The 27,101-nt window shown below is 40.0% G+C and overlaps 1 protein-coding gene across 10 annotated transcripts in view; it reads right to left on the bottom strand.

Annotated features, from left to right (window-relative positions):
- Positions 1–5,856: 5,856 nt before the first annotated feature.
- The window catches only part of zgc:110045 (uncharacterized protein LOC664755 homolog), a 217,194-nt gene continuing 195,949 nt past the window's right edge, over positions 5,857–27,101 (bottom strand). For 6 of the 10 annotated variants that reach the window (XM_063043930.1, XM_063043929.1, XM_063043928.1 and 3 more), the window contains one exon: positions 5,861–6,665. In XM_063043930.1, coding sequence (XP_062900000.1) covers positions 6,629–6,665 — 37 coding nt within the window. In that variant the 3' untranslated portion in view covers positions 5,861–6,628. Of the gene's footprint in view, positions 6,666–10,334; positions 13,898–27,101 lie in introns of those variants that run through there. The other 4 variants (XM_063043935.1, XM_063043934.1, XM_063043927.1 and 1 more) reach the window with 4 other exon arrangements.

The raw sequence follows: 27,101 nt of genomic DNA, 5'->3' as shown, positions 1-27,101 counted from the left end.
GACCACACCTCTCTGAACCTTTCCTACCCATGTACCTGTCCATCGATCTTTTAAATATGACAGTGGTACCCACCTCCTGCACTTTCTCTGGCAGCCTATTCCATATACCCACCACCTTCAGTGGAAAAACTTGCCCCTCAGGTCCCATTTGAATCTCTCCCCTCTCATCTTAAATCCATGCACTCTAGTTTTAGATTCCTGTGCTGTAGTTTAAAGAGAACTGAAACCATTCACCTTATCTCTGTCCCTCACGACTTTATAAACACTTCTTTTTTTCCCCCCTCTGGAGTCATAGAAAAGTGCAGCACAAAAAAATGCCCTTCAGCCAATTTCATCCATGCTGAGCCATTTAAACTGCCTACTCCCATTGACCGGCACCAGGACCATAGCCCTCCATACCCTTACCATCCATGTACCTATCCAAACTTCTCTTAAACGTTGAAATCGAGCTTGCATGCACCACTTGAGCAGGTGGATCGTTCCACACTCTCATATGACCATCTGAGTGAAGAAGTTTCCCTTCATGTTCCCCTTAAGCTTTTCAGCTTTCACCCTTAATCCATGACCTCTGGTAGTAGTTCCACCCTACCTCAGTGGAAAAAGCCTGCTTGCATTTACTATATCTATACCCCTATCAAATCTCCTCTCAATCTACTACATTGCAAAGAATGAAGTCCTAACCTATCCAATCTTCCCTTATATCTCAGGTCCTGCAGTCCCAGCAACACCCTTGTATATTTTCTCTGTAATCTTTCAACCTTATTTACATCTTTTCTGTATGCAGGTGACCAAAACTGCATACAATACTCCAAATTAGGACTCATCAATGTCTTATACAACTTCAACATAACCTCCCATTTCCTGTATTCAATACATTGATTTATGAAGGCCAATATTCCAAAACCTTTATGACCCTGACAACCCAAGACACCACTTTCAATTAATTATGAACCTGTATTCCCAGATTCCTACCACACTCCTTAGTGCCCTACTATTCACCGTGAAAGGTCACCTACCCTGGTTGTCCTACTGAACAACACCTCACACTTGCCTGCATTAAGTTCCATCTGCCACTTTTCCAGCCGGTCCAGATCCATCTGCGAGCCCTGATAGTCTTCTTAGTTGTTCACTACACCCCAATCTTGGTGTCATCTGCAAATCTGCTGATCCAGTTAACCACATTATCATCCAGGTTGTTGATTTAGATGACAAAGAACAATGGACCCAGCACTGATTCCTGCGGCACTCCACTAGAAAGAGGCCTCCAGTCAAAGAGACAACCATCTACTACCACTTCTCCCACAAAGCAAGTGTCTAATCCATTTTACTATCTCATTTTGAATGCCCAGTGACTGAACATTCTTGACCAACCTCCCATGTGGGAACTTGTCACATGCCTTGCTAAAGTCCACATGGAAAACATCAACTGCCTTGCCTTCAACTTTCCTGGTAAATTCCTCAAAAAACCTTATAAGATTGGTTAGATACAACCTACCACACACATAGCCATGCTGACTATCCCTAATCAGTCAATATCTATCCAAACTCTCATATACCCAGTACCCTAGAATACCTTGCAATGACTTTCCCAATACTGATATCAGGCTTACCAGCTACAATTTCCTGGTTTATTTTTAGAACCCTTCTTAAACAACATTGGCTATTGTCCAATCTTCTGGTTCTTCACCTGAAGCTAAAGATTATTTAATATCTGTGCTAGGGCCGTGGTAACTTCTGCACTTGCCTCTTGCAGGGTCCAAGGAAACACCTTGTCAGACCCTTAAATCCACTTTAATTTGCCTCAAGTCTTCCTCTTCTGTAATCTGTATAAACCCTGAAGTTGATACCCTTTTGCCTTACTTTTATAGACTCTGTGTGTCTCCTGAGTAAATACAGATGTAAAAAAAAAATCATTTAAGATGTCCACTTTGGCTCCAAGTATGGATTACCATTCTGATCTTCCAGAGGACCTCTATAAAGCCAACCTCAGCTTCTTCACTCCAGGAAGAACATCTTGTCCTTGCTTTCCCCAGAAGAGTGTAGTCAGTTCATCTATGCTATGCAAAAGTTCAAATTGCATCAAACACCATTAAAATATAAACATTGAAGAACACAATCACAGATGTGGTGATCATTTTGTGCAACACCGACTGTACACTCATTCCACATGGTTGCTCCTGAACGTGAAACTAATTTTGTTTCATGTGGCAGAGCATGACAAGGTGGTTCAGTCAAAAGGCTCAGGACTGAGATGAAACTAATGTTGGAGACTAAAAGTTTTGTTGAAGAATAGGGTTTAAAGAAGCATTTAAAAGTGGAGAGAAACAGACTCAGATTAAAGTCTACACTGTAGACAGGTGCTCTGAGAATTTGCTTGTAAGATTAGGCATTATAGAGACGGTAACTTTTAGCGAAGATCTGAATCGAAGATTGAAATGAAAGAACAAGATTGATCTAATATATTTAGGTCAGAAAGTGATGAGGACAGGGGAGGTTGAATAGTTGAAACCTTTAAGCATATATTTAGCAAATAGGAAAGAAAGAGGAAACATCTAACAATGATGCAGATGTTACATCCATTAGAATTGAGTTAAACAGTAAGAAATCCACCTTTCAAACTGAGGTAGACTCTTGACTGCCAGAGAATGGGAGAAGCACATCTCCAAATGAAAGAGTCACAGGCATAGTATAATATCATGGGGGATGTGAACTTACTCCAATGGACCCAAGACATTATGTTTCCTTTGTGAATACTGATGAGAAGTATTCATTTAGGACCACACCTATGGGCCCTATTTTCCATGTCACACTTTTCCCCTCAATATACTCATTGAACATTTTCAGATTTTTCTTAATCCTGTCCGCTCGTGACTCTCCGGACACTAATTTGCCTTCCTAAACACACTGCACTTTTTATACTCTTGGGAGCCCCTATCATTAGTTCTGTCTACCTGTCATCTGCTTCCACGTTTTCTCTTCCTCTGACGCTCAACACCACTTGTTATCCAGAGCTCTCTGTACTTGTTGCCTCTGCCTTTTAGCCTTACAGGGAAATGATGCTCTGAACTTATTTCTTTTTTGAATGCTTCCCACTTTGCAGATGTACACTTACTGGCAAGTAGATGCTCCCAATCTACCTTTGCCAGGTTGTCCCTTATATTAGTGAGTTGGCCTTACCCTAATTTAGACATCAATTACTGGTCCATCCCTATCCTTTTCCATAACAATTTTAAAATATACAGTTATAGTTGCATGCTACCTACACACAGCATCAAAAAGTCTCCTGGGCACACCTCAAAAATTCTGTCCCACTAAGTCTTTAATATTAAGAAAATCCCAATTAACATTTGGGGAATCTAAATCTATCAATATGATTACCTTTTTTTTTTGCATCTCTTTGATACCTGCCTGCAATACATTTCCTCTATCTCTTGTTGACTGTTAGGAGGTCTGTAAATCACCCCCAGCAAAATGATAACATGTACTGTATGTTTCTAATCTCCACTCATATAGCCTCCTAGAGGTCCTCCAGCAACACTGAAGTAAAGCAATCAGTGCAACACCTCCTCTCCTCTCTTGGCTGAAAATTCTATAAGCCTGTGTACCCAGTAACCATTCCTGCTCATCCTTCAACCATGTCTGAGAGGTGGCAGTAATATAATAGACCCAAATGTTAATTAAAGTTTTTAATTCAAATATTTTACTAGTTGTACTCCTTCTATTAAAATAGATCTGATTTAGCTTGCAATTCCCTCGATGTTCACTTGCACACTTATCCGGCTTACTGGTCTTACTAACTTCTTCTCCTCCAAGTCCGTTTACCTCTCTATTTGAACATCTGTTCTGAACTCCCTTCCCTGGACAGTGCAGTTCAAAACTTCCAAAGCAAGGTTGTTTGTCCCAGTCTGGTTAAAATGTGACCTGTCCTATTTGTACAGTTCGCACCTTTCCCAGAAACTGTCCTAAAGATCCAGGAACCTGGATTCCATCCACCTGCACCAACCCCCCCTCATGTCCTTCTATCCCTATTCTCAGTACATCATGGCACTACTATTGCAAGACATTAGCTAACAGTAATATGAAATGAATACAATATTCTGAATATATGTCCTCCACTTTGATCTTAGCAGATTTTATGTGCGAAAAATTGTAAGCATTAATATGAAATCTAAGCTAAATTTTCACATTTTTATTTTGCATTTAAGCATGCTTTTCCTGCAGATGGAAACAACTATGAAGATAATTTAGAAATAACTGAATTCAGTTGCATAATGTTTTTTGTAAGTAGTGAAAGACTGGAAAATAATTTCCAAAGTTGAATTAGATAACAACTAGTTCCACTGCACAAAGCCATCGAAAAGGTTTACTGTGAACATTGAGATTCTACATTATTCCTATGCAGAACATGACTAAATATTGAGAATTGAGAAGAACCCATTATAACTTTTCCAACTCTGAGACATCCATATGTATCACAAGCAGTAAAGTGTTTTCAAACTACAATCATTGCTAAGCAACCCCCCACAACCAAGCTGAAAGTATAGTGGTCAGCAGCAATTATACAACAGCACTAGTACAAAAAAGGACCTAGACCAAACAATCAAAACAGATTTCAAATCCTATCATAAAAATGTGGAATATAAACTTGGACTTAAAAAAGTATAACTATGACCAGAAAACTAGTGGATTTTCATTAAAAAAAAACACATCTAGTTCTCTAATATTCTCCATTTCCACTGAGAAGAATATACAACTTCAGATACACCAGGATAGTTGACTGAATGGTTTGCCAGGCTGTTTAAGATCAACTGCAAATGGACAATAAACAGTTTGTCAAAATGTTCCATTCTCCAAAATAAAAACAACCAAGTATCAAATATTCTTCCTTAGCATTATTAATGGAAAAATATTGACCAACAACCAGGCAGAACTACTCGAATTCAGAAAGCATAAATCAATCTTAAGTAAATCTTGTTCTCCCACCTTACATTCAGCTAAGAGATCATAGTAGTTCATGGCTTGATGTCTAAACAAAGACATGTCTAACAGTGCAATACTTTGTACTACCTTGGAGTACCAGGCCAGATTTATGTGCATACCTCTGAAATGGGTCTTGCGTTCTGACTTGCAAACATGAGTACTACCAACAGAAGCAGAGAGGGGGAATGATGGCATCAAAGACCTTGAATCTCTTTGAATAGAACATGCAGAAACCCAGTGAAAATGGTGGAAGGCATACACTGCGTGAGAGTGAGAGAGAAAAAGTGAAAAAAATCAATTCTCAAGATGTTGTATAATGTGAATCAGCTGTGCTGACCTCTGCATCCAAATTCTAAATTGGAAATTAGATCAGGTGAAACACACTCCTGGGATGCAAAAATCATAAAATTAATTCCACGGGTCTGATCTTCAAAAAAATGCATATTTCCCCAATTGAATTAAATGACAGTTTAGAAAAGCAGTTTCAACAACATGCTACCTTCTAAAGAAAACATGACAAAAATACTGAAATATTGAATTATCTACCAGTTAACATAAACAAAACCTAGTCATGATGAACTGAATTTACAATCACATACATTCTTTCACATTATTGAAGCATTTTTAAAACAGTGTAATGTAGGGCAGTGAATTTGGGCATAGCAAGATCACAACTAAAGAATACATTCTGTGATTTTATTGACATTGTTTGAGTGGTAACTGTTCACCACTCAACTATTAGAATTTCCTATTCCATTGCAGTGTGTTGCAAGATTTTTTTTATGTGACATCCCAAAAGCAAAGCAGAACTCGATTTTAACATCTTGTTCAATTATATATAGAAACACAGTAACAGCTTATACAAGGCAAATCTCTCCGAAAGCAGTCAGAGGAATATTAGAATATACAGTTTGACTCTTGAGATGCAACAAGACACTAGGTGAAAGAGATTAGATCTTAAGATACAGCTGAAGGTATGGCAGCCCATAACTTAAGTGTTATTTAGTGACGTACACTTGGGCAAAAAAACAGGCCAGCATAGTTAGAGATGATGGATGAACAGGAATGGTATACTAAGGAGTATCAAAGGAGAAATTAAAGAAATTCACCAATTTGTTTCATCATATTTAATGCAGCAATTGAAGAAACACATCTTTCAAACCAGTATTTTGTAGAAGCCTGTCAGATATCAGACAGTTTATTAAATATAATTTCCATAAACATTTGAATAAAACTCATAACAAGCAATTGTAAATATGCCATTTAATGATATGGCTCACAGATTTTAGGTTTCCTTAGGTGCATTTTTAATTATAAAAATCATAATTTTGCTTTAACATTTATGACAGAGGGCACAGAATTGGATTTGTACCAGTCTATGCTTTGTAAGAGTTGCTAAAAGATTAAATCCCTTGAAAAAGAATATTGAAACATTTAAATAACATCAGCTATAAAAAGATGCTTAAAATTGTAGGAATAATGTAGTAATCTATCTAATAATCAAGCCATCAAAAGCATTTATTTCCCAATATTAAGAACAGAGTTTGAAATGGTAGAATCCTTCTCTTATTCTGTAGATCAAAGTCCATAGAAATCATTTTTCACTTGGGCCAGTGCGAATGTTGTCTTGTTACTACTGATGGGTACATTACAGAGCCCCCAAGCCAGAAACTTCTGAAGTGAGCCTAAAATGCAGGAACAAAATCAAGAAAAACAGAAAAGCAAAGTCCTTCTCAACCTTGTAATTTTGTTGAAATACAAATCCATATCTTTCTGTTTATCTTTACAGAATTTACAACAATAAGTAAGAACAGGATCTTAGGATAAAAATTTGCAACAAATGTTCAAGAGAACATTGTTAACTAGATGAGATTTTTAAACATTGCTTCTAAATATTTCCTTTATTATATACAGACAAACAAAACACTAAAGTAAACAACACCATATGAACTCAGTTCTAACTCTAAAGTACAAATCAGTGCAATTTTGCTAAAATTGTAGAGTTCCAGAATACAATATACATTGAGATACTTATTGTCCTACACAACTAGATATCAGAATGTGATTTAAAATGCCATTTATTAATCAGTGTTGCATTTGCATTTTGCTTCTTTTCTCTCTAATATATATTCAAATACTCTCAATTCAGATGAAGCTTTATATGTTATGACCAATGAGTATTTGAATTCAGAGAAATACAAATGTGATAGTACTGTATCAGTACTCCAAAACTAAATTAAAACAATGAATGGGCAAAACCAAACAGTTAATATTAACTAGTTCCAACAAAAAATGACCTAGTACTTGGTGAAATTTAATTCATTAGTGAATCAGCACTATTTTCAAACCATACAGTACAATTCATATTTCACATCTTATGCCCAGTCCTGAAGATAAATCCCATTCTTTCTAGTTTGTTTTTGTAAAAATATCCAGAGGTCAATCTGTTGATTGAACCTGCAATGATTTTTCTTTCATTTGATTACTTACTTACTCCCCCTCATTCTTTCCTTCAGGTATTTTGTCTAAAGAACATTAATTAATGTAAGAAATTTCAAACTATTCAGCCTGAAGACAGCACTGCTGTGTCTAATAATTTGCCCATCCTGGTGTCCACATGGATTCATTATAAAAGGGGGTTGTGAAAAGCAAACAGAAGGAACAATTCTGATCAATTTTACCTATTGGGAATTGGATTATGAAGTTGCTATTTACACAGGTACATTCAACTAAGCACATGTAGACACTTGGCCAGGATCTTCCTCATCTAAAAGGCATTGAAATTCTTTGGATAAGTTTGCTGTACTGGAAAGAACCTGTTTTATTTGTGATGCTTCTAAAACTGGTCAAGTATATTTTTCCTCCAGATTCCTGCAGAAGCATTTTTTTTTAGCTTCAACCCATTGTGAACCCCTAACTGGTCTCAATTTATATTAAACAAGAGAAAATCTGCAAATGCTGGAAGTCGATAGCAACACACACAAAATGCTGGAGGAACTCAGCAGGCCAGGCAGCATCTATGTAAAGGAATACAGTCGACATTTCGGGCACAGACCCTTATTTCCTAACAGGCAAGCATATTGTTTTTTAAACATTCTGAGATACGCACAAACGTACAATACAGTTGTAATATGTATTCTTCACCATCCACCACATATTAGCAATGCATTTTGACTCATATTTGCCCATAACATACTGGTTATAGGAAACCTACAATAGATGATTAAATTCTAAGTTTCCAATTATCCCATAAAATCACCTACTAGCACTTCCATCAACTAACTGATGCGTTTAAATGAACTATCGCTGCTTAAAACTGACAGAAACACTGATTGTGCACGGAAGTGTCCACATAGGGTTTCACAGAGGAAGCATGGCTGTAGACCGGGGTTACAAGTGCGTTTAGGGAAACAGGGTTTTAAACTCCCAATACTGAATATCTTGCTAGCAAACGTGCAGTCTCTGGTGAATAAAATTGATGAGCTCAGAGCTAGGATGCTGAATCAGAGGAACATGTGTCCTTTGTTTCACGGAATCCTGGTTAACTCCTTCCATACTGGATGCAGCAATTCTGATCGATGGGTTTACTATACACCATCAGGATAGATCTACAGAGTCTTTCAAAAGCAGAGGTGGAGGAGTATGCCTCATGATCAACTCTTCTTGGTGCTCAAATATATCAGTGCTGTCCCAATTCTGCTCACTAGACCTGGAATATCTAGCAGTAAAATGCTGTCCTTTTTACCTACCACAGGAGTTCTCCAGGGTCATTTTGGTAGCAGTTCACATTCCACCTCAGGCCAATGTCAATCAGGCTTTAGATGACCTGAGCAATGGGCTCAACATGCATGAAACAGTGTTTTGGAAGATTTTAACCAGGCCAGTCTGAGAAAAATCACTAAGCAGTTACCATCACAGATATCACTTGCAATACCAGAGGAAACAACACACTGGACCATTGCTACACCACCATTAAGAATACCTACCATACTATTCCATGCCCTCTCTTCAGGAAGTCTTATCTTGTAGCTGTACTTCTACTCCTGGAGTACAGGCAGAGACTGAAGACTGCAGCACCGGTAGTGAGGACCAAGAAGGTATGGACAAGGGAAACACAGGAGTGCCTACAGGACTGCTTTGAATCAGTGGACTGGACTGTATTCAGGGATTCATCTTCAAACCTGGATGAGTATGCTGCTGTCAGTACCTCCAGTTAAACTTAGTCTTTTTGTGTGTTTTCCTCCAGTCTGTGGTTTTGTATTGCCATGTGCTCCTGTCCCCACTCCTGCTCTACTCCAGCCCCTGTATTACTGAGTACTCTGTCTCTCACCTGTTTCTCATTATTACCTGTTTTGCTGCCACTTCTGTCTCATTGTGCTCCACCTATCATCTGCCTCTCTGTTTATTGCTCAGTGTATTTCAGTCCTGTGTTTTCACCTGTTTGTTGCCAGATTGTACCAGTGAATTTTCCTGAGCCTTTCTAGCATCGTATCTGTACTCTGTCTGTCTGAATATTGACTCTGCCTGTTTCTCGATTCTGGTTTTTGGATTTCTCTGGATATTTTGATCTCTGCTGGAACTTTGACGCCAACTTTGTTTGCACCTCTTGTAACTCAATTAATATCACTGTGTGCACAGTACTGGGTCTGTGATTGCATCCCTGCTCCAGCCCCCTGACAGCTGCAGTTATTACTGACTTTATTAAAACCTGTGTGGATGAGTGTGTGCCTACAAAGATTTGTTGTACATTCCCAAACCAAAACCTGGAGGTATGTCGTCTGCTGAAGGCTAGATCTGTGGCATTCAAGTCTGGCGACCCAGGCCTGTACCAGAAAACCAAGTATGATTTGTGGAGGGCTATTTCAAGGGCAAAGAAACAATTTCAAATGAGGTTGGAGGTAACATCAGATGCACGGCAACTCTGGCAGGGCCTAAAAGACATTACTTCCTACAAAGCGAAACCCAATAGTATGAATGGCAGAGATGTTTCACTACCAGATGAACTCAACGCCTTCTATGCATACTTTGAAAGGGAGAACACAACTACAGCTGTGACAATCCTTGCTGCACCTGATGACCCTGTAATCTCCACCTCAGAGGCCGATGTTAGGCTGTCTTTAAAGAGAGTGAACCTTCACAAGGCGGAAGGTCCAGATGGAGTACCTGGTAAGGCTCTGAAAACCTGTGCCAACCAACTGGTGGGAGTATTCAAGGACATTTTCAACCTCTCTGCTATGGGCAGAAGTTCCCACTTGCTTCAAAAAGGCAACAATTATACCAGTGCCTAAGAAAAAGAATAATGTGAGCTGCCTTAATGACTATCGCCTGGTAGCACTCACATCAACGGTGCTTTGAGAGGTTGGTCATGACGAGACTGAACTCCTGCCTCAGCAAGGACCTGGACCCATTGCAATTTGCCTATTGCCACAATATCAATAGTAGACACAATCTCAATGGCTCTCCACACTGCTTTAGACCACCTGGACAACACAAACACCTATGTCAGGATGCCGTTCATCGACTATAGCTCAGCATTTAATACCATCATTCCCACAATCCTGATTGAGAAGTCGCAGAACCTGGGCCTCTGTACCTCCCTTTGCAATTGGATCCTCAACTTCCCAACCAGAAGATCACTATCCGTGCGGATCGGTGATAACACATCCCTCTTGCTGACGATGAATACTGGCGCACCTCAGGGGTGTATGCTTAGCCACTGCTCTACTTTCTGCATACACATGACTGTGTGGCTAGGCATAGCCCAAATGCCATCTATAAGTCTGCTGATGATACAACCATTGTTGGTAGAATCTCAGGTGGTGAAGAGAGGGCGTACAGGAGTGAGATATGCCAACTAGTGGAGTGGTGTCGCAGCAACAACCTGGCACTCGACGTCAGTGAGATGAAGGAGTTGATTGTGGACTTCAGGAAGGGTAAGACGAAGGAACACATACCAATCCACAGAGGGATCAGAAGTGGAGAGAGTGAGCAGTTTTAAGTTCCTGGGAACTAGCATGCTTTCTTCTCAGTGTTACTGTCAGGTAGGGGGTACAGAAGCCTGAAGGCACACACTTAGCGATTCAGGACCAGCTTCTGCAATCCGATTCCTAAATGCACATTGAACCCTTTGACACTACCTCACTTTTTAAATATATATTATTTGTTTTTTGCACTATTTCAACCTATTCAATATATGTATACTGTAATTGATTTACTTACTTATTATTTTTTAAATTCTATATTGAATTGCTGCTAAGTTAACAAATTTCACGTCACATGCCGGTGATAATAACCCTGATTCTGACCGTGATGAAGTGCTTTGAGAGGTTGGTCATGACTAGAATTAACTCCTGCCATAGTAAGGACCTGGACCTGCCGTAAGTTGCATACAGCCACAAGAAGTCCACGGCAGATGGAATCTCACTGGCTCTCCATTCGGCCTTGGACCATCTGGACAACAGCAACAACTACATCAGCTTGCTGTTTATTGATTACAGCCCAGTGTTTAACAGTATCATTACCACAGTACTAATCAACAAGCTTCAAAACCTGGGCCTCTGTACCTCCCTCTGCAACTGGGTCTGTGACTTCCTCATCAGGTAACCACAGTAGGTGCAGATTGGTAAGAACATCTCCTTGCTGACAATGAACACGGGCCAACCTCAAGGATACGTGCTTAGCCCGTTGCTCTACTCTCTCTTCACTCGTGACTGTGTGACTAGGGACAGCCTCAAGGCCATCGAAACATTTGCAGCAACCTCTGTTGTTGGCAGAATCTCAAATGGCAAAGAGAAGGTGTACAGGAGTAAGATGGATTGGCTAGTAGAGTGGTGATGCAATAACAACCTTGCAGTCAAGTGTCTGCAGGACCAAGGAACTGACTGCGGATTTCAGAAAGAGGAAATCAAGAAAGAACATCACTGCTCATCGAGGGGTCAGCAGTAGAAAGGGTAACAAGCTTCAGATTCCTGGGTGTCAACATCTCTGGTGATCTTTCCTGGACATTGATGCAGTTATGAAGAAGCCATACCAACTACAATACTTTATTTGGAGCTTGAGATTTGGAATGTCACCAAATAACCAGCAAATTTCTGTAGTTGTACCACAGAGACTATGCTGACAGCACCTGGTACAGAGGCATCAATACGCAAGTCAAAGAGACACCGTCAGCACAAGCTTCCCCACCATCGAGGACATCTTCAAAAGGTGGTGCCTCACGAAGATGACATCCATCATTAAGGACTCTCACCAACCGGGACTTGCCCCCTTCTCATCACTAACAACAGAGAAAGGGTACCGGAGCCTGAAGGTGCACACTCAATGTTTTCGGAGCAGCTTCCTGCCCTCCACCATCAGATTTCTGAATGGTTCGTCAACTCATGAATGCTACGTCACAAAGCAACACACAAAACGCTGGAGGAACTCCGTAGGCCATCTATGGAAATGAATGGACAGTCAACGTTTCAGGCCAAGAGCCTTTTTCAGGCAGCTTTAAGCTGGAATAGACAGTCAGTATGTTATTGCAATACCGGCAAGAAGCTGTCTTTGTTTTCATCTACAATTAAAATCAAACTCATCAACGCTTTTTTTATTCACTGCACGCCATCAAACAAATAAAATGACTGAAGCCTGCTTTCATTGGACAAATAGGCTGGGACTGTGTAGCAGACTGTGGGGTGACCTTCACAGATTTATAAAATTATATGGCATAGAGAGAGTAGATAGACATGTTCTTTCTCCCCTATATACAGTAACTACCACTCAAGTTTGTGGAAGCAAATGAAATGACAGATTTTAAAAGCCATTTGGACAGGTTCATGGATAGGGAGATGCAGACAGATGGGATTAACTCAGATAAGCATCGTGGTTGGCAAGAATGTGGTGGGCTGAAAGGCTTGTTTCCATGCTATTTGATTCTATATATCTAGGAATTTAAATCAATCATATCAATCTTCCCTATGTTACTGAAAACTGTGGCAGATGTTCATCTTTACAGCTTGGAGATATAAAATCAGATGAGTAAAGATAAAAAAAACAACAGAAAGAGGGGGTATTACACACCATACCATTTGTTCTTCCATTTACACTAGTGGAAGATTAATCAGGCCGATGGATTATTGTCCATTTCTCCCTGCTCAATTCACCAACCCATACTGCCACACAGTTTTCCACCACAAGGAAGTTTACCTATTATTACAGTTATTTTAATTTTCCTTGACTTCTTCCAAGTATCTTCACATTTTATGATAATTCACCTTTGCAAATCCCATTTTTGAAATGTTCCTTACATGGTTCCAATAATTGGTATCTACTGTAGAAGTAGCTCATGGCATAGAATATACCTTTTTCAATTAATGTTTTTGGCCATTTTACCCCAAATTGTTGGAAAATAAATTCTTTCTCTTACAAAATAGGTCAGTAAGCTGTTGGAACTAGTTGCATCACTTGTTAAATAAAAATAGTGGAAGGAGGAAGACAATTTTATGAGTTAATAGTTACATTACAACTGAATAAAGTTTAAAATGTTTCCTTAGCATTTATCTTCTACCACACAATCTTGGTAGAGACAGGAAAAACTAAATTCACGTCCCTTCAATATGGAGCAAACTTCTGCCGATCAGATTTCGTCGATGGAATTTTGGGAGTATAAGCAGACACATCTGTGGTCCCTGCAGCAGCAACGGCATTAAGTGCCAAGAGTGGAACAGTTCTCATGCCAAGCAGATTGGAGACAGGTACAGCATAGTTGGGTGTTGGTAAAGGGGAAGGGGTGTTCACAGAAGCAGCTGCTGTCGCTGTCAAAACAGCCACAGAGGTGGGGGTGGAGGAGGGGTTAGCAGACTGAGAGAGGTTCACGTTCAGGTCAACAGGGTTGGTGACGGAGGCAGTCTGGGTGCTGACTTTAGCCATCTCTAAGCTGCAAATGAAGAGAGGAACAGGAACAAACAGTTGGGTAGGACAAGCAAGGGTAAGGGAAGGAGGTAAGAAGGGAGCAAACAAAGGATGGGATTAGATTGGTGAACAGATAGAAGAGGCAATGGGAAGGAAAAAGTGAGAAATGAGGGTTGAGGGTGAGAGGGAAACATGTTAAAAAAGAGAAATAACAAAAGGATATTTCACGGCTTGATGAGACTTTAATTTAAAAAGACCATAGTCTCAATATGGCTTGACATGAATGAAAATAATCTGAGGAAAAGCACAATGACTAATGATGAAAAAGCAAGCTTAAATATCAAGAATTCAAAATAATTTATATTTTCTTTCAAAGAACAAGCATATCTGAGTTATAAATGTTATAATTTTTTTTGATCTCACACACATTACCATAAGTATCCACTTCCAATTCTTCTATATGACTTTGCAAATAAAAAGATAATGAATTTAATTAATTTGAAGCTGGGGTTTCTCCATTTTCTGAATAGCACAATGCACATAAATACTGTAATTGCTGTTTTATACTATTTGAAAGGGGAGAATTAAAATCCATTTAGAATTATTAACTGTACTTAGTAAATCAAATTTACACAAGGATACTAATGTGCAAAGATACATTGATAAATTACTAGTATATAAAGAATAAACTAAATGAACATTTTCTTGCATTTCATTATTTATATCACATTATGTACATTGTACATTTACACAAGTGTAATATATATATATATATATATATAGTTTTTTAAAATTTAGTGATAGAGCAAAATACGCCCTTCAGACCCTTTGAGCAAGGCCGCCCCAGCAACCCCGAGAACTCTGATTTAACCCTAACCTAATCACTGGGCAATTCACAATTGACAATTAACCTAGTCGGTATGCCTTTGGACTGTGGGATGAAAATGGAGCACCCAGGGAAAAGCCATGCATTCTATGGTGAGGATGTACAGACGCCTTACAGATGACACTGGAATCGAACTCTGAATTCTGATGCCTTGAGCTGTAATAGCATCATGACCATTGCTATGCTACCACCCAGGTAAAATATCAGTTGTCTTGAAAACTAAATAGGATTTAGTTTATGAGATTATAATTATATATTTACTGACAAGTGGACACTTAGCTATGACAACTCATTTTCCAGAAAGTCATTTAGATTTCCTTTTGGCTTGATAGTTTCTTCAGATGTTGCAATTAACAACATCAAAAATATTGCTTCAAGGACCTTACAAGCATTGTAGCAAATTGATGTTCTTAAATTCTATACTGAATATTTAATATTACATGTTGTTTAAATATCTAGAATACAACTTGGGGATGGACAGTATGCAGTCAGACCCTGTTATTACAGACCCACAATTCAAGTCGTTCTCCTCAATGGACTGTCCTTCATTCTGTCTTGGGCTGGGCTGATTTTACTCCTTTACCACACACACAGCCTCTGTGCTGGGCTTTCCATCTGTCGCACATTTGCAGTTGATGGTGTCATTGCGCACTTCCTGTGAGTGTCAAAGCAATGACACCTGACCAGCCCATAATAATGGGGTACAAACCACTGCAAGTGTGAGGGCTAACTGCTAGTTATTAAGAGCCAGATGTTTGGCTTTAGCATAGGCTGAACTCCACACAACTTCAACAGAATGAAAAATTGATCTAAAGTAAGGTTTGTAATAACCAAGTTGGCCATACAGAGGTATGAACGTATGACCTCTGAATTACAGAACACAATTAAAAAATGACCATGCAAATACAATTGACTTGATATTTTTTATTGGCTTTTCCGTTCGTTAGGGCTTTATACTTTTAAGTAAGCTTTTGTTTATGAAAAACTGTTTAAATAACCATGAAAATAACTTCTTGATTAGTCAGGGCATGAAGGGATATGGGGAGAGAGGGCAGGAGAGTGGGATTGAGAGGGAAATGGATCAGTCATGATGAAATGGCAGAGCAGACTCAATGGGCCAAATGGCCTAATTCTGCTCCTATATCTTACGGTCTTAAAACCCTTCCTTCAAGTATCTGCTGCAAAAATGCCATAGATGAACAGCTGCAATTGAATAATAATGTTTACACCAAAGCTATAGTCTCTGAATTGAAAGACAAGAGGATTCACCTTGGAACATTCTCTGCATCATATGAAGTAGTAACACAATTAGATTTTTAACACCTTCTTTCAAGACTAACTTCAGCATTTGCTCAGCTAAAATTATCCCATACAAGCATTGTTTTCTCATGTTTAGCATTTAGAAAGTCTGCTGCAAAGCTGATCTTTCATGACAAAATAATTTGCCTCAGCTAGAATTATCATCTAAAGTTAAATTAAAATTTTCAAAACATTGAACAGAATCAGTGATATAGGCAGATCATGAAAAGATGTAAGAACAACAAAGATGTTGTCATGGGAAATTTTTACATCCCTAGTATTAACTGGGACTAAGTGCAAAGGGGTTTAGATGAAACAGAATTTGTTAGCTGCATCCAGGAGAGTTTCTCAAAACAACACATTTAGGGAATGGTGATACTAGACTTTGTACTGGAGAATTAACCTGGTCAGGTGATTGGAGTGGATTTCAGTGGGTGGACCAATAGACAATAGACAATAGGTGCAGGAGTAGGCTATTTGGCCCTTCGAGCCAGCACCACCATTCACTGTGATCATGGCTGATCATCCACTATCAGTATCCAGTTCCTGCCTTATCCCCATTACCTTTGATTCCGCTATCTTTAAGAGCTCTATCCATCTCTTTCTTGAAAGCATCCAGAGACTTGGCCTCCACAGCCTTCTGGGGCAGAGCATTCCATATATCCACCACTCTCTGGGTGAAAAAGGTTTTCCTCAACTCCGTTCTAAATGGCCTACCCCTTATTCTTCAACTGTGGCCTCTGGTTCTGGACTCACCCATCAGCAGGAACATGCTTCCTGCCTGCAGTGTGTCCAATCCCTTAATAATCTTATATGTTTCAATAAGATCCCCTCTCAGCCTTCTAAATTCCAGAGTATACAAGCCCAGTCGCTCCAATCTTTCGACATATGACAGTCCCGCCATCCCGGGAATTAACCTTGTGAAACTGCGCGACACTCCCTCAATAGCAAGAATGTCCTTTCTCAAATTTGGAGACCAAAACTGCACACAGTACTCCAGGTGTGGTCTCACCAGGGCCCTGTACAACTGCAACAGGAACTCTTTGCTCTTACACTCAATTGCCCTTGTTATGAAGGCCAGCATGCCATTAGCTTTCTTCACTGCCTGCTGTACTTGCATGCTTGCTTTCAGTGACTGATGTACAAGAACACCTAAATCTCATTGTACTTCCCCTTTTCCTAACTTGACTCCATTTAGATAATAATCTGCCTTCCTGTTCTTACCACCAAAGTGGATAACCTCACATTTATTATCACATTAACAGGATTTGATAAGTGATCTTGAAGTAATGGAGCCATTAGGAGGTAGTGACCATAATATGATAAGTTTTTATCTGCAAGTTGAGAGGGATAAGGGCAGATCAGAAGTGTCAGTATTGCAGTTGAACAAAGGAGACTATGGAGCCATGAGGGAGGAGCTGGCCAAAGTTGACTGGTCGGATATCCTAGCAGAAAAGACAGTGGAACAGCAATGGCAGGTATTCTTGGGAATAATACACAAGGTGTAAAATCAGTTCATCCCCTGGAGAAGGAAGGATTCAAAGGGGGGAAAGTGGCCATAGTGGTTGACAAAGGAAGTCAGAGATAGCATAGCATTAAAAAAGAAGTATAACAGAGCTAAGGTGAGTGGGAAGACGGATGGTTGGGAAATTTTTAAGGAGCAACAGAACTTAACTAAAAAGGCAATACGGCGAGAGAAAATGAGGTATGAATGCAAGCTAGCTAGGAATATAAAGGAGGATAGCAAAAGTTTTTTTAGGTATGTGAAGAGAAGGAAGATAGTTAAGAACAATGTTGGGCCCTTGAAGAATGAATTGGGAGAAATTGTTATGGGAAACAGAGAAATGGCAGACGAATTTAATAAGTATTTTGGATCTGTCTTCACTAGGGAAGACACAAGCAATCTCCCAGATGTATGGATGGGCCAAGGACATAGGGTAACAGAGGAACTGAAACAGATTGACATTAGGAAGGAAATGGTGATGAGTAGACTGATGGGACTGAAGGCTAACAAATCCCCAGGTCCAGATGGTCTGCATCCTAGGGTACTACAGGAGGTGGCTCTGGAAATTGCGGATGCATTGGTGATCATTTTCCAATGTTCCTTAGATTCAGGATCAGTTCCTGAGGATTGGCGAACGGCTAATGTTATCCCACTTTTTAAGAAAGGAGGGAGGGAGAAAACAGAGAACTATTGCCCTGTTAGCCTAACATCAGTAGTGGGGAAGATGCTAGAGTCCATTATTAAAGATGAAATAGCGGCATATCTTGATAGCAGTGATAGGATTGGGCCGAGCCAGCATGGATTTACCAAGGGCAAATCATGCTTGACTGATCTATTGGAGTTTTTCGAGGATGTAACCAGGAAGATAGATGCCGGAGATCCAGTGGATGTGGTGTAGCTTGACTTTCAGAAGGCATTCGATAAGGTACCACATAGGAGATTGGTGGGGAAAATCAGAGCTCATGGCATTGGGGGGAGGATATTGACATGGATAGAAAACTGGTTGGCAGATAGAAAGCAAAGGGTAGCAGTGAATGGGTGTTTCTTGGAATGGCAGGTGGTGACTAGTGGGGTGCCACAGGGCTCAGTATTGGGACCACAGCTGTTTACGATTTACGTCAGTGATTTAGAGGAAGGCATTGTGAATAACATCAGCAAGTTTGCTGATGATACTAAGCTGGGTGGCAGTGTGACATGTGATGAGGATGTTAGGAGAATTCAAGGTGACTTGGATAGGCTGGGTGAATGGGCAGAAACTTGGCAGATGGCGTTTAATGTGAATAAGTGTGAGGTTATTCACTTTGGGAGCAAGAACAGGAAGGCAGATTATTATCTGAACAGTGTGGAGTTAGGTAAGGGAGAAATACAAAGAGATCTAGGAGTACTTGTTCATCAGTCTCTGATGGTGAATGAGCAAGTGCAGCAGGCAGTGAAGAAGGCTAATGGAATGTTGGCCTTTATTACAAAGGGAATTGAGTACAAGAGCAAGGAAATCCTTTTGCATTTGTACAGGGCCCTGGTGAGACCACACCTGGAGTATTGTGTGCAGTTTTGGTCTCCAGGGTTAAGGAAGGACATCCTGGCTGTAGAGGAGGTGCAGCGTAGGTTCACTAGGTTAATTCCTGGGATGTCCAGACTGTCTTACGCAGAGAAGTTAGAGAGACTGGGCTTGTACACGCTGGAATTAAGGAGATTGAGGGGGGATTTGATTGAGACATATAAGATTATTAAGGGATTGGACAAGATAGAGGCAGGAAATATGTTTCAGGTGCTGGGAGAGTCCAGTACCAGAGGGCATGGTTTAAGAATAAGGGGTAGGTCATTTAGGACAGAGTTGAGGAGGAACTTCTTCTCCCAGAGAGTTGTGGAGGTGTGGAACGCGCTGCCTCAGAAGGCAGTGGAGGCCAATTCTCTGGATGCTTTCAAGAAGGAACTAGATAGGTATCTTATGGATAGGGGAATCAAGGGTTATGGGGACAAGACAGGAACCGGGTATTAATAGTAGATGATCAGCCATGATCTCAGAATGGCGGTGCAGCCTCGAAGGGCCGAATGGTCTACTTCTGCACCTATTGTCTATTTATCCATATTAAACTGCATCTGCCATGCATCTGCCCACTCACCCAGCCTGTCTAAATCACCCTGCATTCTCATAACATCCTCCTCACATTTCACACTGCCACCCAGCTTTGTGTCATCGGCAAATTTGCTAATGTTACTCTTAATTCCCTCATCTAAATCATTAATATATATTGTAAACAGCTGCGGTCTCAGCACTGAACCCTGTGGCACCCCACTGGTCACTGCCTGCCATTCGGAAAGGGACTCATTAATCGCTACTCTTTGTTTTCTGTCAGCCAGCCAATTTTCAATCCATGTCAGTACTCTGCCCCCAATACCATGTGCCCTAATTTTTCCCACTAATCTCCGATGTGGGACTTTATCAAAGGCTTTCTGAAAGTGCAGGTACACTACATCCACTGGCTCTCCCTTGTCCATTTTCATAGTTACATCCTCAAAAAATTCCAGAAGATTAGTCAAGCACGATTTCCCCTTCGTAAATCCATGCTGACTCCGACCGATCCTGTTAGTGCTATCCAGATGTCTCATAATTTAATCTTTTATAATTGACTCCAGCATCTTTCCCACCACCGACATCAGGCTAATCAGTCTATAATTCCCTGTTTTCTCTCTTCCTCCCTTCTTGAAGAGAGGGACAACATTAGCCACCCTCCAATACACAGGAACTGGTCCTGAATCTATAGAACATTGGAAAATGATTACCAATGCATCCACGATTTCTAAACCCACCTCCTTAAGTACCCTGGGATGCAGACCATTACGTCCCGGGGACTTATCCGCCTTCAGACCCAACAGTCTATCCAACATCATTTCCTGCCTAATATAAATTTCCTTCAATTCATCCATTACCCTAGGTCCTTTGGCCACTATTACATCTGGGAGATTGTTTGTGTCTTCCCTAGTGAAGACAGATCCGAAGTACCTGTTCAACTCATCTGCCATTTCCTTGTTCCCCTGAATAAATTCACCCACTTCTGTCTTCAAGGGCCCAATTTTGGTCTTAACTATTTTTTTCCTTTTCACATACCTAAAGAAGCTTTTACTATCCTCCTTTATATTCTTGGCTAGTTTACCTTCGTACCTCATTTTTTCTCTGCGTATTGCCTTTTTAGTTACCTTCTGTTGCTCTTTAAAAGTTTCCCAATCCTCTGGCTTCCCACTCGTCTTTGCTATGTTATACTTCTTCTCTTTTATTTTTATACTGTCCATTACTTCCCTTGTCAGCCACGGCCTCCCCTTACTCCCCTTAGGATCTTTCTTCCTCTTTGGAATGAACTGATCCTGCACCTTCCGCATTATTCCCAGAAACACTTGCCATTGTTGTTCCACTGTCATCCCTGCTAGGGTATTGTTCCATTGAACTTTGGCCAGCTCCTCCCTCATAGCACCATAGTTCCCTTTGTTCAACTGTAATACTGACACTTCAGAGTTTCCCTTCTCCCTCTCAAATTGTAGATTAAAACTTAGCATATTATGGTCACTACCTCCTAATGGCTCCTTTACCTTGAGGTCCCTGATTAAATCCGGTTCATTGCACAACACTAAATCTACAATTGCGTTCTCTCTGTACAAGCTGTTCTAAGAATCCATCTCGGAGGGACTCCACAAACTCCCTTTCTTGGGGTCCAGTACCAACCTGATTCCTCCAGTCTACCTGCATGTTGAAATCCCCCATAACAACTGTAGCATTACCTTTGCGACATGCCAATTTTAACTCTTGATTCCAAAGGTAAGGTGGTCATAACCTGATATATTTTCAGAAGCAGCTTTGCCTTGTTGTTAGCCCACTTTGTGTGTTTTTGTTTTGTACTATATACCCAACTCTACCATCCATCACATGCTTTGCTTGCAATGAACCTTGAAATAATGGTGTTGAGTTTCTTATCAGCATATCCACTCAGTTCAACTAGAAGATCTGAAAAATAGTGTTAAGGCAACTTGGACACATGCTATGAGAAAACTTGCATTTTTCAGTCAGTTTCTGCATATCGTAAAGTAAAATTAAAAGGGATTTTACAATTTTTCTTAGAGGTGATTTTCCATTTCTACTTTGGGTTTAGTCTCTGCTTCAAGCAAAGTGAATTTATTAAGTTGCTCACCTACTGTTTAGAAATGTTTCCTTATTTGATTGTCAATAAATAGCTTTCAATGCAGAATCAGAAAATCAGAGAATCCTTCGGTGCGTTGAGTGTGTCAGTATCTCTCCCACCGCCCCCCCCCGCCCCGCCCAGGAAATGCTTGGTAAGTGGGAGATCTTCAGATGTGAAATACTGAGATTACAGAGTTTGTACTTTCTTGCTAGAATAAAAGGCAAGGCTAACAGGTTTAGGGAACCTTGGTTTCCGAGGGATATTGAGGCCACGATTAAGAAAGAGATCCATAGTAGGTACAGAATGCAAGGGACAAATGAGGTGCTTGAGTATAAGAAATCCATTGAATACTTAAGAAAAATCAGGAGAACTAAAAGGTATGACGCACTTCTAGCAGACAAGGTGAAGGAGAATTCCAAGGGCTTCTACAGATATATGAAGGATAACAAAGGACAAAATTGGTCAACTATGCATGGAGCCAAGAGATAGGGGAGATCTTAATTTTTTTTTTGCATCCATATTTACACGAGATGGACACAGAGTCTGTAGAACTGAAACAAAACAGTAGTGAGGTCATAGAGCTATTCTGAATAACAGAGTCATGTTCCCAGAGCCTGACATGATGCCCCCTCAGACCTTGTGGGAGGCTGGTGTAGAAATTTCAGGAACCCTGGCAGATGTATTTAAAACATTCTTAGTCACAGGTGAGGTCCCAGAAGATTTGCTGATAGATAATGTTCCATTGTTCAAGAAAGGTTCTGAGAATAAGATAGGAAATTATAGGCTGGTGAACCTGGGTGTCAGTTGTGGATAAATTATTGTAAAGTATTCTAAGGCACATAATATACTGTATATGTATTTGCACTGACAGGACCTGATTAAGGATAGTCAAACACGAGGAAATCTGCAGATGCTGGAAATTCAAGCAACACACATCAAAGTTGCTGGTGAACGCAGCAGGCCAGGCAGCCCCCTCCCACTTTCAAATCTCTTACTAGCTCTTCTTTTAGTTAGTCCTGACGAAGGGTCTCGGCCCGAAACGTCGACTGTACCTCTTCCTAGAAATGCTGCCTGGCCTGCTGCGTTCACCAGCAACTTTTATGTGTGTTGTAAGGATAGTCAATGTGGCTTTGTGTTTGGTAGGTAATGTCTAAGCAATACTTCAGTGTTTTTCCAAGGAGGCCTTCAGGAAAGTTGATGAAGGGAAGGCAGTGGGACTTTAGCAAAGATTTCGACAAAGTCCTGTATGGGTGGCTATTCTAGAAGGTTCAGTCGCTTAGCATTGAGGAAGCAGTAGTGCATTGGATTCAACATTGGTTTAGTGGGAGAAGACAGAATAGCAGATGATGGTTGTCTCTCTGACTGAAGGCCTGTGATCAGTGGTGTGCCGCAAAGATTGGTACTGGGTCTGTTGTTGTTTGTCATCAATATTATTTTGATGACAATTTGGTAAATTAGATCAGCCAATCTGTGGATGACAAGGAGATTGGAGGCATAGTGGACAGTGAGGAACTCTGTCAAAGTTTGCAGCAGGATCTGGACCAGCTGAGAAATGGCAGATGGAATTTAATGCAGACAAGTTTGAGGTTTTGTACCTCGATAGGACAAGCCAAGGTAGGACTTACACAGTGAATGTGTGAGGGATCGAGGAGTGCAGTAGAACAGAGGGATCTGAGAATACAGATCTAGAATTTGCTGTAAGTGGCGTCACAGCTTGATAGGGTCGTCTTGAGAGCATTTGGCACATTGGCCATCACAAATCAGAGTAGAGAGTACAGGAGCTGGGATACTATGTTTAAGTTTTGTGAAATGTTTGTGACCAAATTTGGAATATTGTGTGCAGTTCTGGTCACCTAACTGCAGGAAAGATACTGTATCAATAGGATTGAAAGAGTACAGAAAAAATTTACAAGTGTCTTGCTGGGACTTGAGGATATGAATTATTGGGAAAGTTTGAATAGATTATTCCCTTGGAGTCCTGGAGAGTGAGAAGAGATTTCATAGAGGTATACAAATGTTTTGTGGGGTAATAGATAGGGTAAATGCAAGTAGGTTTTTGCACCAAGATTGGGGGGGAATTTAAATAAAAAATAAATAAATAAGCTAGAGGTCACAGATTAAGGGTGAAAAGTGAAATATTTAAGGAGGTGAACTTATTCAATAACCTTTAAGAACTTGGGCCTCAATACCTCCTTGTGCAACTGGATCCTCAATTTCCTCACTTGTAAATCCCAGTCAGTTCATATAGGCAACAAAATCTCTGCCACAATTTCTATTAGCATAGATGCACCACGAAGCTGCGTTCTCAGCCCCCTGCTATACTCACTTTATATCTATGGCTGAGTATAGCTCCAATGCTGTATTTACGTTCGCTGATGATACCACTGTTGTTGGCCAAATCAATATCATATCAGATGATCTGTCCCAGGACCACTGCGAGAAGTTTGCAGAGATTCAGCGTGTTACCAAAAACTTTGACAATTTTCTACTGATGTGCGGTGGAGAGTATCCTAACTGATTGCATCATGACCTGGTACAGAAGCACCAATTCACACCAATGGAAAACTCTAGAGAAAGTGCTGGATACAGACTACTCTGGTTTCCTCTTCCTGAAGTCAATAATCAACTCCTGGTCTTGCTGACATTGAGTGAGAGGTTGTTGTTGCGGCATCACTCAGCAGATTTTCAATCTCCCTCCTATATGCTGATTCGTCACCACCTTTAATTCCACCAATGACATTGGTGTTATCAGCAAACTTGGATAAGGCACTGGAGCTGTGTTTAGCCTCATAGTCATAAGTATAAAGCAAGGAGTTATTGAGGCCAAGGTCCTGAAGCTTATTGATTAGTTTTGAGGTGAAGTTAGTACTGACTGCCAAACTGTAGTAATAAAGAGATTCTTGATGTGTGCATTTTTGCTGTCCAGACGTTCCAGGGTTGGGTGAAGAGCAAATGAAATGGAAGCTACCGTTGACCTGTTGTGATGGTAGGCAAATTGGAGTGGACCCAAGTTATTTCTCAGGTAGCAGTTGATATGTTTCATCACCAACCTCTCAAAGTACTTCATCACAGTGAGACCACGTGCAGATTATGTGACCAATTGTCAGAACACCTGCTCTCTATTACTATGGGCATCATGAGTTCTCAGTTGCGCTTCAGCTGGCCTGTAGTCTTTAACCTAATATTACGAACATTGTATTCTCCAAGTTTAGGTAAACACAGGTGTGTTTTACTCATTCCCTGTTTTCTCCCTCTTCCTCCTATCCTCCTTGCACAGTGAAACAAATACTAATTTAGGACCTCATCCACTTCCCTTCATTGTCCTTAAAAGGACTTAATCTTCTCTTAGCTACCCTCTTGCTCCTAACTGCACATAAAAAATACCTCTGGGTTCTCCTTAATATTACTTGCCAAGAACTTTACACAGCCCCATTACAAGTCCTTATCTGCTTCCATTATATTCCTGAAGGACGTTAGTTTTATTTGAGCTTCTCAAACTTTACAAGTGTTTTCCTTTTGACTAAATTTACGATTTCTCTTGGTTCCTGTACCTTTCCATCGTTGTCATCCATCCTCATTGGAATATGATATTCCTGAATTCTAACCAGCTGGCCTTTAAAAGACTCCCACATTCCAGAAGAGGGGTTATCCCCTAAAACAATGATCCAAATCTACTTTTCCCCAATTTCTGCCTAAAACACTTGTAATTAGCTTTTCCAATGTAGCACTTTCATCCAGGGACAAGTATTATTCATATCTAATGTGGGTGGCACAAATGAGGGTTCATAGTTACGATTGTTCATAATGGGTTTTTTTCAGGGTCTCATGAGAGCAATGCAAGGTTCTAACCTTGGAGAGCTACACTCTGTGGTGAACAAATTTCATACATCTTTTTTCATTAAGATTTCTTAAACCAACTCCCAAAACAACTTTTGTGAGGAAGTCTTTCACAAGATATTTCAAAAATTTGATGAGGCTGCAGTTTACTCTCTTTGTTCATTTATAACCCTCCATCCACCGTTTACATGCTTTTTTTGGTCTGATTGGAAAGTTTTAGAAACATCACGAAATCCAAGCACACCAATCTAACGCCCAAAATACCTGCTAATATTGTTGCTGATGAGAATCTAGTGTACAGTAATTTATTTATGGACGAGCTGCCTTCACGAAAAATGGGGAATTTAGAAAAGCAAAAAGGCTGTGTGGAATGCATAGTGGACTTTTTGGTCCAGTGTACTCCTACATGGAGAGACTGGTGTACTATTCATCATATCAATTAAAAAACTATTTAAATTAAAGGAATGTACCCAAAAGTCAATGCTGTTCTAGTAAAAGTCATGTATCAAACTTTCATAAATCAAGGAATTACTGGATTGAGATTCTCAATTTGCTCTTTCAAGTCCCTTTGCAGTGAACTTAAAGATGGAATTTGATGAGGTGGTACAAGATTTCTGATGCATGCTGTTTATAGAAAAAATACTTCCAATCCATCCCACTCATAAGATTTTAAATCCCCACAATATGTTTCATCCAATTGTATTTCCTCGCTAGTTGCTCATTTTTTAAAAATTTATTTACTGTCTGCTAGAAAAGACTTCTGAAAGTAGTGGTTTGTATCCAATGTCCCTTCCAAATGATCATCATTTATATAGTGACTTTATGGGTTGATCAAACACAGGGAACATTGTTGGACACTCAGTGCAGGTACACATGCAAGATATCACTGTTAACAATCTCACTTATTGGAAGAAATTCCATCAATTCTCTTCCCTCCCAAACAGTGTGTTGAGATCAACTACTGATCAGGTGATCTCCTCCCTCATCTACCTCGATGGAGTGGGCATAGATTTGAAACAGGCATCTGAAACAAATACTTGTTAACCTCAGCCTGAAATTAACTTGGATGAAAATACAAAACAGAAGCAAAATCTGAATATTATCAATTTCCAAGAATTAAGTTTGAACATTTCTATAATTCAATGAAAAATATCTTGGTTTAGCTAATCAGAAAGGGAACAAACTATATGTTTTTTTACTTTTATTTTCCTTCATTACAATTCTTATTAGAAAGTGAAATAATTTAATAATTTATTAAGAAGAATGTAATAATTCTTAATGTCAATGGTATAAAAATTTTTTATCATGGAGGTATTACACGCTATTATATTTTGTCTCCTTTTCCAATATTCTACTGACCATAGGTAACTCAGCCGTTGACTGCATCTTCCACCTTGATATAAACTAGCACTATTAGTTGTAACTTTGGTTCACTTCTAATTTAAATGGACAATTGCACACTGAAGGCTCTTCTGCTTCACTCTAAGATCCAAAGAAGCCATCACAAAACTGAAGGAGAATCATGGCCTAA

The sequence above is a fragment of the Mobula hypostoma genome, chromosome 3, assembly GCF_963921235.1.
Source record: "Mobula hypostoma chromosome 3, sMobHyp1.1, whole genome shotgun sequence".
Classification (NCBI taxonomy): domain Eukaryota; kingdom Metazoa; phylum Chordata; class Chondrichthyes; order Myliobatiformes; family Myliobatidae; genus Mobula; species Mobula hypostoma.
Note: the sequence above shows the minus strand (reverse complement) of the source record. Positions and strands in the feature narration are given on the sequence as shown.